Genomic DNA, 13353 nt, shown 5'->3' with positions numbered 1-13353 from the left:
AGAAACTAGTAAAAAAAAAAAAAAGTAAGAAATAATAAGAAACGTCCAGTGAATAGTAGTGAGTAATAAATATTAAAAACTCACTATTGTTGACTCTCTAAGCCTGGTTATTCACTTACGGATGTTTCATTACCTGACTAGATAATGAATCTCTTCTGATGAATCTTTAATTCAATTATCTTTCCTTATTCTATTCAATTAGGTTTTCTCCAATTCAGTTCTCTAATCTCTTATTGAAATTTACTGCTGATAGTTTTTTATACGACCTTTACAAAAAAACAATAACACGCAACATATAAAAATATATTAAAGCAACATGCTGTCATATTAAACCAGTTATGGCAGTATAAAAATAGGTATTTTAATTCCTTTCTGAGAGAAAATAAATTCCAGATTACTCTCAGCCTTGAAAGGAGATCAGGAGCTACATACAGTACATATGTCCATCAGGAGCTCACATCAGGTTTTTGCTGCTACTTTTTTTTTTTTTTTTTACAAAGTGGTAATCTATTTCTATTGACCAGCAGTTCTAATTGCCAATTTATTGAATTTCAGTAAATTAATAACAGTAACAAGTAATGTTCCAAAAAGGTATCCAATCAAGCAGTTTTGACAAGCATAAATGTCTTTTCATCTCAAAAATGGCAAGGAATAATTATGTGCAAGTGCTGCTTTATAGTTTTATACAATTGGGGAGTTCGGTTATCGGATATGGGGTAAAAGTCAGATATGGGGAGAGTGTTCATTTTTAGCATATTACCTGTATGTTGATAATTATTTATATCTTGTTTTTCTATGTTTGTATCCTGCCTAGAATTCGATACAAGATTCTCAAAGCAATTCACACATTTCAGTGAACAAATACAAGTCATTAATGTATCCTAAATAAGAACTCAAAACATTTAGTCACCAATGAGGGAAACACTTTTGAGACTAACCTTAGATGTCCTTTCCTTGCACCATCTCGCTATGAGATTATATAGGCAAGCATGAGACGTAACAGGTGGACTCACAAGCAGCTGGCTTATTAAGAAAGCCATAATCGTTTAAGTTCACACACCACCAATCCTTTAAATCATAAAGAATTTACAAATCACAGTGACTGGCTTCATGTTAAACTCTAAGACACAACCAAATATCACACCTTGCTACAATGAATGAATCCAGCTTAAATTCTGTCTTTGGTGATTACAAGCTGTGAAATTTGTACTCATTAGAGATCTGTTAAGCCACTTTTTCCTTCCTTTCGTGGCTGGTCAGCATATTTTTTTCATCAGCACAACTTTCCCTGGGTATTTTTTGTTTGTTTTTGTTTTATTTTTACATTAATCTGGCACATTTCCAAACAGGTAAACGGAGGGATTTGTAGAAGAAAATTAATAGAAGGATGCTTAACCTCACCCATTAATTATCCCTGGCAAAAGTCTCCCGTGTAACTGGTTTCATAGACTAACAAAATCTCTCTCTCCATTTGCAGGGAAGAGTTTGTTGACTCTTCTTTGCTCATGCAAGTAAGACTACCAACTTCCACCAAATACATTTGTGGCTCTTTTACTAGTAGTAAAAATTGTGATGTGTATCAGAATTGTGCAGTCGTTCCAGTTGCACATCCTGTCACCATTTACTTCTGTACCTGCATTAGCTATGACTGTCACTGTGGTGTCGAAACAGACATCAACATCTTGGCCAACCTCCTTGCCCCAAAACAAAAAAAAGAAAAGGACACTAGAAATTAAAGTCAACATCTATACCATGCCAAAGCTGGTAAACCGATCCTCAACTCTAGTGTGTGCTTTTAACTTGGGAGACTCTACAAAAGATTAAGTTTATGCTTTTTGTGTACAGAGAACATGAGACAAAGAAAGAAGAAAGCATGTTTTACGTAGTAACATGGTGCTTAAGAATGAGGCACTAAGAATTGTAAGCATATTTGTCAGTACATCTGGGTTACCAAATTTGACCATTCCTCACACACCCCTTTTAGTTTCAGGATTTTAAATCCAGAGTGGTCGTTTCTTTCCAGCAATACCAAATTAACTTTTCAGCAACGCTTGAAATTCAGAAAGTTCAAAGCTTTTCTCCTATCTATGCATTCCAAGTTTATAAATTAGAGTTAAAATTAAGGTTAGTATTCCTATCCACTAGAGCAGCAGTACTACATACAGGTAGTGTGAGCGATGGTGCCCACCGTAGGATGGACTACAGCGAAGCGGCAGTTTCCCAGGAAGGAGGGAGTACATTCCAGAAGGGGAGGAGGGAGATAAGAGACAGCACAGCCCGCAGCTGGATTGGAGACAGAAAGAGAGTCACGATAGCAAGATATACTCCATAGAATATATCTGTTTATTCTGTGAGAGTAGTAAGGGTTAATCTGGGAAATGGGCGTTTGGCTAAGCCCAAGAACAACGAAGAGAAATTCGGCCAGAGTTCAGTTCTTTATTTGCTTACAGACAATAGACAGAATCTTGCCAGACAAAACTCTTACTACTATATGTAACCAGCATATTTAATTTTCTTCCCATTTAATTGTTATCCAGAACAATATGCCTTATGAATATTTCATTATTATGGTAAAATGGGTGATGAACAATGGAATGACATTAGTTATGAAAATTATGTGTAGCTATCCTTTGTGCACATTATTTTAGTTACGGATACGTGCATACATTCTGCCATTAAAACACAAAAAGCCAACAGTAAAACAAAAGAAAAAATCAATTCAGTCTCATAGGCTTTCTAATATAAAATAAATTTCATTTGATACCTACAAAGTGGTAAATAGGGCAAAACAATTTTGACTAGAAAGCATTTTCAATAATTTCCATCATTAAAAAGATAAAAATAGAAATCTTACTTGCTCCTTATTTTTGGCCTTTTGGATAGAAGAGAATTCACACAATTTCAGCAGAATAGGTGTCAACCTATTCTCAAAAATACTCTCAAAGTTAAACTATAGAAATTTAACTTTAAAGAAGAAAAATGAAGCTGTTCTCACCCTTATAGGTGACAGTCCTATAGACTTGTGCATAGATGCAGCCCTGTCAATTCATGCATTGACCTGCTGAAATTGTTCAAATCGTTTGTGTATCTCAGTGGCAGAAGGGAGGCCAGAGTTACAATCACAAATAATAGTTAGCTGTCCCCAGGACCTCTGTATTTTAAAAACTTGTGTAGATGGCCTTCAACTTATGAGTATTCTTTAACAATGATTTAAACTTACGACAGCACTGAAAAAAGTAACTTACAACCCATCCTTGAAGTTACAACTGTCCGTACCAACCCCACAGTTACCTTGATCAAAATGTGGGCACTTGGCAATGGGCTCACGTTTACTACTTGCAGTGTCCTGTGGTCATGTGATTGCAATTTGCGACCTCTTCAGCTGGCTTCCAACAAGCAGAGATTGTTTTGAAGGGAATAGCCTTCTTATAATGCAAAAAGTTTTAAATATTAATAACTTTAATATTAATTTGTACATTTCGTTTTGAACTTTGTTGTATGCCACCCAGAGCCACTGTGAGATAGGCAATGATATAAATATGACAATATAAAAAAAATTATATAAATGGCAACCTAATTAAAACTGAGTTTTAATACACAGAAAGCCCAGTCAATTTCATCTCTTGACTTATGACCCCAATTGGGACCAGAATTTTGATTGCTAAGCAATGCAGTCATTAAGCAAATTATTAAGTAACAGGATCCAATTTCACAATCATTTTAACCATGGTCGTTAATCAAATCACGTGTTTGCTAAGTGAATCATGCAACTGTTAAACAAATCTGGCTTCCCTTATTGAATATTCCCTTCAATTCTAGATAATCTGTTTTCATCTAAACCTCTGAAGCTATTGTGCATTGCAATCACCTTCTCAGTTACATTCCCCAAAAAGAGAAGAATTGATAATGAATGAAAATTGTTCTCTTGAGAAGAGGAAAAACAAAATCTTCCTTAAGAGGTAATGAAACTATCCTACACTCAAAGAAGAATTTACCACTGCTTGAACGCACATGATGCCTGCTCCCTTTCCCCCACCCCCTGCTCCAGACTGCCTTAACCAGCCTGGAGGGGTACAGCTATAAAGAGCAGGTGACTAAGCTCACAGTCCTAAATACCCTGTCTGTTTATCAGGCCCAACAGGTTCAAACTGTTTCCAGATAACTGGGCAAGAATCCTCCCCAGGCATCTCCTCTGGACCTGCAATAAAGCTAGTGTCCAACTGTGAGCAAATTTAAGCAACTTTGTCTGACAGATGCTGAGTTAAATCTTTCACATGCTCCCATAGGGTTTTCTGAGCCCCTCACCTCAAGACCAGAGGTGGGTTGCCCCCGGTTCGGACCAGTTCAGAAGAACCGGTAGTAAAACCGGCGGGAGGCTTCGCCCACTGATCCGGACGTTGTCATAGGTGATCTGCGCATGTGCAGAAGCTTCTGCACATGCACAGAAGAGCGTACGGGAGCGCGATGCGAACCGGTAGTAAAGGTAAGTAGAACCCACCCCTGCTCAAGAGGGCATGTGTCACCCAAAACAGGGCCACAGGATGGATATCCATGAACAAATAAGGGCAGAGAAATGCAGTTGCGTCACTGCTCTTTGGTTACTATTAAAACCAAATTCTCCTGTTTCACCATATAGTAGTCCACACTTAACAAGCGGCCGCTTAGCGATCAAGTTTAAGTTTTGAAAGTTCAGGATACATGGATGTTAATCTGACCCAACAAAGTTCTTGGATGTAATAAGATTTAAAGAATATAGATGCTAGAATTTTGTTCAATAGAGAGCTACTATATCAGGAAAAATCTGGTATTCCATGGAAGGTAGGCTAGTTTAAAGACTCTTGTAGATGATACATTTATTTGTTTATTTATTTATTAAATTTATATGCCATCCATCTCACTCTGCAAAGTGACCTAAATTAAGAATCTGGAGATGAATATATGTATATATGTGTGTGTGCGCGTACACACACATAGACAAAAAAAAATTGATAGGTTATGGATAGCTATCTCCCTTAATACTATATTAAGAAGGTGGTTTTCTTCAGATTAGTTTAATTTATTTTTAGGACACATTGTGTAATGTATGCATTTTGTGTTCTTCATATTTTAATATTGCATAAAGCTATGGTAACAAGTTCTCACTTAGTTGCAGGCAACCTGTGACTGTAGACTGCAGAAATCCTTTATGCTGAACTTTGTTGCTGTTGCCACTCCTATTGTTGTTGCTGTCAATAATGGGTGAAAATGTTGAGGAGTTTCTACAGTATGTGTTTCCTGAACTCTTCTGGAACTCTGAATTATAGTTCCTAAACCTCACATTTCACCATCGCTATCCTAACTGTTAGATGAAATCCCTTCCATTATATTAAATTTGGGATATGTCTGAAGGTACTTTTCCAGGTTTAATCTTCAATCTTTATATCCCTCCTAGTCATTCCAACAGAGTGAAAACAGTTAATTTCTCAATGGGAGGTACAGTTGATATCTGCCTTGTGATCATAACAGACCTGTCTGATATTAAGAGTCTTGGCATCTGATCTTGGTCCTCTTAGTGCCCACGAAGCTAGCGGCTACAGTTTTGTGCAATGAATGTTCCCTGTTGGTTTATACTGCTATAGGTTGAAATAAAGGAGAATATGCTATTTCAGGAGTCAGTTTGTTGACCCTGTCATGAAGTTTCAGACTGTTCAATGACCCCCAAAATTTATTATATCAAAAGAATTTAATAAATATTATTTTAACTAATAGTACTACAAATAGTAACAATATCAACCCCTTGATGTTGACCACTTTGGGAACCTCTGCACTAGCTGAAGCAGACTCATGGTCTCCATCTAGAGCCGTGATGGCGAACCTATGGCATGTGTGCCACAGTGGCACACAGAGCCCTCTCTGCCGGCATGCGAGCCATCACCCAGCTCAGCTCCACTGCGCATGCGTGTGCGCCTCCCGCCGGCCAGCTGATTTTTGGATCACTGGCATGGGGCGCATGTGGCAGATGCGCACGCATGCATGGGGTCTTGCGCACATGTGTGGAGGTGGGAGGGGTCTCAAGCAGGGGTGGGGGAGCGGTGCACACCCCCATGCCAAAATGGGCCACGGGGGGGATTCGTGCCCCTCTACGACCCGTTTTTGGTCCCAGGAGGCTTCAGGGATGCTTGACAGGCTCAAAACAGGCTGCGGGGGGGTGGGGGTGATGCGCTCTCCCCACAGCCCGTTTTTGATCCCAGGAGGCTTCAGGGAGGCCTGTCAGGCCCAAAATGATCCATGGGGGGTCGCACACACATGCATGGCGGGGTCATGTGCGCTTGCGCATGGGGTGGGGGGAATGGGGGGTCACATGTGCAGGGGTGGGGTGTGCGGGGGGCATTGCATTGTGGGTGTGGGCACACATGCGCACGATCCCCCCACGCAACCCCCGTTTTTGGCACGTGGCGGCCAAAAGGTTAGCCATCACTGATCTAGAGGTTGGCAATTCAGACGTGGGATAAGCCATATTAATTGTAGGATTACTCTGGGAGCACTTCAAAATATATGTAGAACATTTATATTAATCATTTCAGTTGCTTTCACAATCTAATGATAACAGTAACTATCCAATAATAATTTCCTACCAAATTATTTAAATCTTTTTTGTTCGTCAAAGCTCTCCTAATTCTCAGCTACCACTTGATAGTTCTGTTCTCTTGTCAGGATGCTGACTCATGAAAGCCAACATCCATAGTGTATATAGAGGTTTTTCTCCTGCAGACATCTACGTTGAACGCACAAGTGTCAGAGAGCGATGGACTTCATTTTGTTGGCGTGTCAAGTTTAATTGAGGTGCCCTGATTTTAATAATATTTGAGATTCATAAAGTCTTCTTTGAGTACAGTTCCTGGTAATTATGGACCCACCTCTATACTGTATACCTTTCTTGGCAATGCCACTGAAGTGTTTGCCGTTTTCTCCTAAACTATTTTCAGAATCCCAGTCTGGTCTAGCTCTGGGATTGTCTTAGTTTTCTCTAATCCAAATGCTAACTACATGTGATGCTCCTTAATTTTTTTCAAGATTGGTTATGACTGTGTCTTGCTATGATTAGTAAGTGCCTGAACAGGGCTACAGTATCGCCTATTAACCAGAGTTAGGAAGCAATGCACTTAATATAGACTTCTCCAATATTCTTTAATATTCTAGTTACCAGACTTGAAAAGGGCCAAACTCCCTACCTTACAGACAGTGGTGAAATCTAAAATCTACCGGTTCTGTGGGCGTGGCTTGGTGTGTGGGGGGTAATGTGACGGTGGGCGTGGCCAATTTTTTTTTTTACTTTTAAAACCTTTTTTCTACCTCTTCGGCAAAGAGGTTGTAAAAAAATGCTTCCAAAAGGCGCTGACGATCCCAGCTGAGTTGCCTGATCGGCAGAGGTTTTTTTTCTTTTAAAAGCTTCTGCCGATCAGGCAACTCAGCTGGGATTATCAGAGGCTTTTAAAAGAAAAAAAGCCTCTGCCGTTCAGGCAACTCAGCTTGGAGGTTGTAGAAAAATGCTTTTAAAAGCCTTTGACGATCCCAGCTGAGCCGGGCGATCATCAAGGGCTTTTTTTTTTTACTTTTAAAAGCATTTTTTCAGTGGAAGATGTTGTAGAAAAAATGCTTTTAAAAACTAAAAAAAAAAAGCCTCTGATGATTGCGCAGCTCAGCTGGGCATGGGGGGGGGCAGGGATTTTTGCTACTGGTTCCACCCGCCTCCATCGCTACCGGATCAGGCGATCAGGTCCGAACCGGGAGCATTTCACCCCTGCTTACAGGTCTAATACATCTGCTTAGGTCTTGTAAGCCAGCCATATTTATGGATCCCTTTCCAGATTCAGTTCAAAGCATGAGGCACGATTTAACAAACTCTAAACAGTTGTTCGAAAGACTGTCTTTTGAAATTAAAAATCCTTAAAGGGGGACATGATAGAAGAAGCCTTCCAATACTTGAAGGGCTGCCACAGAGAAGAGGGGTCGACCTATTCTCCAAAACAGCTGAGAGCAGGACAAGAAATAACAGATGAAAAAGTATCAAAGAGAGATCCAACCTAGAATTTTTTTTTTATTTTTTTTTTAATTTGATTTATATGCCGCCCTTCTCCGGAGACTCAGGGCGGCTTACAGTGCGTTAAGCAATAGCCTTCATACTTTTGTATATTTATACAAAGTCAGCTTATTGCCCCCACAAACTGGGTCCTCATTTAACCTACCTTAGAAAGGATGGAAGGCTGAGTCAACCTTGAGCCTTGGAGAGATTCGAACCAGCAGTAAATTGCAGGCAGCTGTGTTAATAACAGGGTGCTTTAAACCACTGTAGTACCAAGGCTCTTTTGAGAACTTTCCTGACCGTTTGAGCAATTAATCAGTGGGACAGCTTGCTGCCAGAAGTTGTGGGTACTCCATCACTGGAGGATTGGACAGCCATTTGTCCGGAATGGTATAGGGATTCCTGCTTGAGTAGAGGGTTGGACTAGAAGACCTCCAAGGTCCCTTCTAACTCTGCTGTTCTGCTAAAAGAAGCCCTCTTGATCTTGTACCATAAGAGACAAGGTTGGTTTGAACGTAAGAAATGAGCTTGCAAGCTTGGAACGCCTTATGTAGGCTGGCTCTCCTGCTGTTCTTTTTTTCATTGAAGCAGGCATTTGGGATTTAAGTTACTTTGTTGGCTATTATTTTTTTAGTTTGGTTTTCTTTTTATTAATACAATTTCAATTGTGTTTCAACTGCCTTTAATCATATTGATTTGTTTCATTCTTCTTCTGCTGTATCTTTATTGTTACCTTCGAAATTTTTGGTAGAAAAAGAATTGATTGATATGCTGCTATTATGTTCATTTGGAAGACTCCAGTGGTTTTAAATGCACAGCTTTTTAAATATGAAACAAGTTTTGTTATTTCTCCAACACTGTGTTATGCTCCAACACTGGAAATTTTTAAGAAGATGTTGGATAACCATTTGTCTGAAGTGGTGTAGGGTTTTCTGCCTAAGCAGGGGGTTGGACTAGAAGACCTCCAAGGTCCCTTCCAACTCTGTTATTCTATTTCTATTTCTATTTCTAAATATGACCATGATGGTCTAGTCAGGGGAAATTAAAATTAACCCTCTTAAACTGCAATTCATTTATTTCTTGTAGAGGGTTGCTCTAAGCAAGTATGAGGATGGGAGGGAAGGAGAAAAATATAGACAATTGTATTTTAGCTGTAAAAGAATGTCATTATGTATTAGATAAATCTGCCTGAGTTGGTGTATAATGGGATGTATATTACTAGCATCTGGTTGATTTTCCTCATATCTCTTTTTAAAAAAAAATGATTTGAGTGCATTTTATCTCTTCCATGCTACCAAGAGTGGTGAATGTTCTGGATGAGATTTCCAGATATGATGCTATTGGGAAAATAATTGTGTGATGCTTTTGGAACGATAAGTCTGTGTGCCATTGTAACAGGTGGTTGGTGTTGACAATATTGAAACTGGATAACTTACTTTAGAGATCATGTGTACCCAGACAAATTCTAACCAGTTTTGTTGGAGAAATTAATGTGCATTAATCTTCACTGTGAATTTACCATGCTACTGAAGAAGAGCTGAAGATCTTTTGATGCAGTAATGATGTTTATGATGCAGCTGATTAAAGCCTTCCAGAAGTCTAGTTGCTGATGTTGCCATGCAGGAAAATGAAAGCTGAAACTGAAAAGACAAAATTACAGTGGGAACAAGGATCATAAGAAACACGAAAAAGGGAAAGCTCAACATTTTGAAATATTAAATGAATCAACCACACATTGACATCTTAGGCACCAGCAAATTGAAAGGGACTGACATAGCATACTTTCAATCAAAATATCATGCTGTTTATTATTGAGGAACAATAGAATAGGAAATAGAAAAGAGATGGCATTTCATTCCTAGTCAAGAGGTACAGAGCAAACACAGTATATGGGTCCAGTGCAGTCAATGACAAATAATATGAATTAGACTTCATAAATCTTCCTTTAATAAAGCAGTTATCCAGGTGTATGCTTGAACTGTGATGCAGCATATGAGCAGGTTAACAAGCTTGATTGTCGAGTTCAATCTGATATCAGTCGAACAAACATACAAAGAGATGTCTGTAACAGACTCCATAAGAAGTCTAGAGATCTGTTGATATAGTCTATAATAAAAGAGTTTTGCAAGCTTGATTGTGCTTTAATCCCCTTCTATTACATCCCCATGGATCAAGGAGGAGCCTGCCTGAGTTTCTTTCAATCTTTTATTCCAAGATTAAGGAATACTTCATTCCTCTTGCCTATATAAAAGTTCTTGCCATTTCCCTTAAGGTCATCTCCCTGACTCTCAAACCTACTCAGATGATTTATATCTTGGACACATGCAAAAATCCAGCCTTGGGTCCCTAGCGCTGGGGAAGGTGGAAGGGAGGAAATTGAAGAAGAGGGAAACCAGCACTCTGATCAAGCAGCAGCGGGCGTACCACCAAAAGATCTAAAAAGCCAAGTTATCCTGGAGAAGTTCTGTCTGCTTGGTCACTAGGAAGACTCTAACTTCATGACACGTAATCATCAGTAATCATGTGTCTCTCCTAATATGAAGCTTGTAGTCAGACTCATTTCCAATTTAGCTTCAGAAACTCTCTGCTTCTTAGCACTGCTTGTGTCAGACCTGGAAGCCATCTTTTACCTTGGAGCCTTCAGGCCTGCCACAAATTCTACTGTGGGAAAATGGGAGGGGGGGATTGTAGGGAGTGAAGATGACATGTAGTCAAAATAACATTCTTTCCAGAAAGTCAAGGCTGTTGTACCCTGCAGCTGTGCTGAGAAGAATGAAGAGGTATCTTCTGTTCTGGAGGGTACCCGATTGGTTCGTGTGATGGACATGTGGGTGAAGGGCAAGGACTTGAACTTTCTTTTGGGTGAGGAAAACTTAGAAGCTCTCAGAATCGGTTTTTCCCAGATGTGCCAATATGACATCTCTAATAAAAATTAGCTTTGAGGAAACTCAGGCCTCGGAGTTTGATTTCGTTGGAGGTGTTACTTGGAACCCTGACAACTTGGGTACCAGAAAGTGAGCAGTCCGTTGGTGGTTAGATCACGATACGAAGTGGTCCATGGTTTTAGAACCATCTTCAGCTTTTTAGAATATACTTTGGAAATGATGTATCTCATGCTTCAACCTGTTGCGAATCCGCGCTACCTGTTATTGGAAGCTACGATCTGTTTTACCAGATTAAAATCTACTACAGGTAGTCCTCGACTTGACCACAATTGAGCCCAAAATTTATGTTGCAAAGTGAGAAATTCATTGAGTTTTGCCCCATTTTACAACCTCTCTTGCCACAATTGTTAAGTGAATCACTGCAGCCATTCAGTTAGCAACACAATTGTTTAGTGAATCTGGCTTCCCCATTGACTTTGGTTGTCAGAAAGGTCGCAAAAGTTAATCCCATGGCCCCAGGACACTGTAACGGTCATAAATATGAACCAGTTGCCAAGCATCCAAACTTTAATCACGTGACCATGAGGATGCGGCAAGGTTGTAGGTGTGAAAAACAGTCATATGTCACTTTTTTCAGGGAAGTTGTAACTTTGAACAGTCACTAAATGGACTGTTGTAAGTCGAGGACTACCTGTACTTAACTTACTGTGATAGGAGCAAGGTTTTGGAACCATTGCAATATATCCTGTATGAAACTTAACACAGGCAATCCTCGACTTACAACACTTTATTTAGTGACCGTTCAAAGTTACAGTGGCACTGAAAAAAAGTGACTTTTGCCCATTTTTCACATTTACGACCTTTGCAGGATCCCCATGGTCACGTGATCAAAATGCTAGACGTTTGGCAACTGGCTCATATTTAATGACGGTTGCAGTGTCCTAGGGATCACATGTTCCCCTTTTGCAACCTTCTGACAAGCACAGTCAATGGGGGAATGAGATTCATTCCACAACTGGCGCCTGGTGGCTCAGCAGACTAAAAGCATTGTGATTAACACCAGCTGCCTGCAATTACTGTAAGTTCGAATCTCACCAGGCTCAAGGTTGACTCAGCCTTCCATCCTTTCTAAGGTAGGTAAAATGAGGACCCAGTTGTGGGGGCAATAAGCTGACTTTGTATAAATATACAAAAGTATGAAGGCTATTGCTTAACGCATTGTAAGCCGCCCTGAGTCTCTGGAGAAGGGCGGCATATAAATCAAATTAAAAAAAAAACAAAAACCTGTGTCACCAACTCAACAAGTGCACTGATTCACTGAACAACTGTGGCAAGAAAGGTCGCAAAATGGGGCAAGATGCACTTAACAAACTGTCCTTGCTTAGCCACAGAAATCTTGAGCTCAATTGTGGTCGTAAATCAAGGACTATCTGTATACCAGTGACTATCAGTAAAAAAAAAAAATTGAAGTCAAAGGTGCAAAAAGGAAGGGAGAGGAAAAAAAAAGTCACTCCTATCCTTAGCACCGTTTTTGTGTTTGACTTTTCAGGAAAAGTTCTGTTGCAAAAGTCTGAATGCCGAGAGATGATAACATTCTCCGCTCTTAACCAGTGAATATTCTAAAAGGCACTTCTGTTCTCTGTGCTAGGTTGGAACAAGATATTAAGAAGTTAAAGGCTGATCTACAAGCCAGCAGACAAATCGAACAAGAGCTGCGTAGTCAGATCAGTTCTCTGACTAGCACAGAGCGGGGGATCCGATCGGAAATTGGACAGCTCCGACAAGAAAATGAGCTGCTTCAGAATAAGTAAGTTTACCCATCTATCTCCAATTTCACCATACATACGAGAGGTGTTTTTTTTTTAAATGCTGCTGCTTTTTTTACTCTTACATTTTTATTCTGGAGGAGGGATAACAGCATTTTTAAAAATCTGAATCTTGACAAAATTAAGTGGTTTTGAGCGCTATCCATTTTGGTTAGAAAGATTAAAGCTGTTCTCTCACTTAGCGTTTCACTGGCTGCCCTGCAGTCCTCAAGTGGGAAGCTAATGCATCAGCTTTAAACGTCTTAATGACTTGAGAATTCTGTATTGAAGGATTACGAGCTAAATAACTAAATAGTTCTTTCAGAGATAGGAGTGCTATATTAATTAGGGACTGACTCTCCGTGAACTGAATAAACGCACCGTGAGAATATGAAAAGTGAGCCTGGTTCTTTTTTCAGAATGATATTTAATTCAGACAGAAAGCTAAAGGTCAGGCTTGGCTAGCAGAAACATTCGCCCAAATTTAGTTCTGCTACAATATGGATTTTCTTCTGAGAGGTAAGAAATTCCCTCTTGAAATCCTATGCTAAACTGCTCAAAATAAACCCAAATCTAACCCAAATCTACAGTGAACGTTTGG

At 39.6% G+C, this 13353-nt stretch overlaps 1 protein-coding gene across 2 annotated transcripts in view; it reads left to right on the top strand.

Annotated features, from left to right (window-relative positions):
- The window catches only part of MACO1 (macoilin 1), a 72796-nt gene that overhangs the window by 43704 nt on the left and 15739 nt on the right, over window positions 1-13353 (top strand). For both annotated transcript variants that reach the window (XM_070949681.1, XM_070949680.1), the window contains exon 7: window positions 12596-12754. In XM_070949681.1, coding sequence (XP_070805782.1) covers window positions 12596-12754 — 159 coding nt within the window. The remainder of the gene's footprint in view (window positions 1-12595; window positions 12755-13353) is intronic.

This window comes from Pituophis catenifer, unplaced genomic scaffold (assembly GCF_029215685.1).
Source record: "Pituophis catenifer annectens isolate HBS135680 unplaced genomic scaffold, rPitCat1.0.hap2 SCAF_9, whole genome shotgun sequence".
NCBI lineage: Eukaryota > Metazoa > Chordata > Lepidosauria > Squamata > Colubridae > Pituophis > Pituophis catenifer.
The sequence above is the reverse complement of the archived record's forward strand: the minus strand, read 5'-3'. Positions and strand labels throughout refer to the sequence as shown.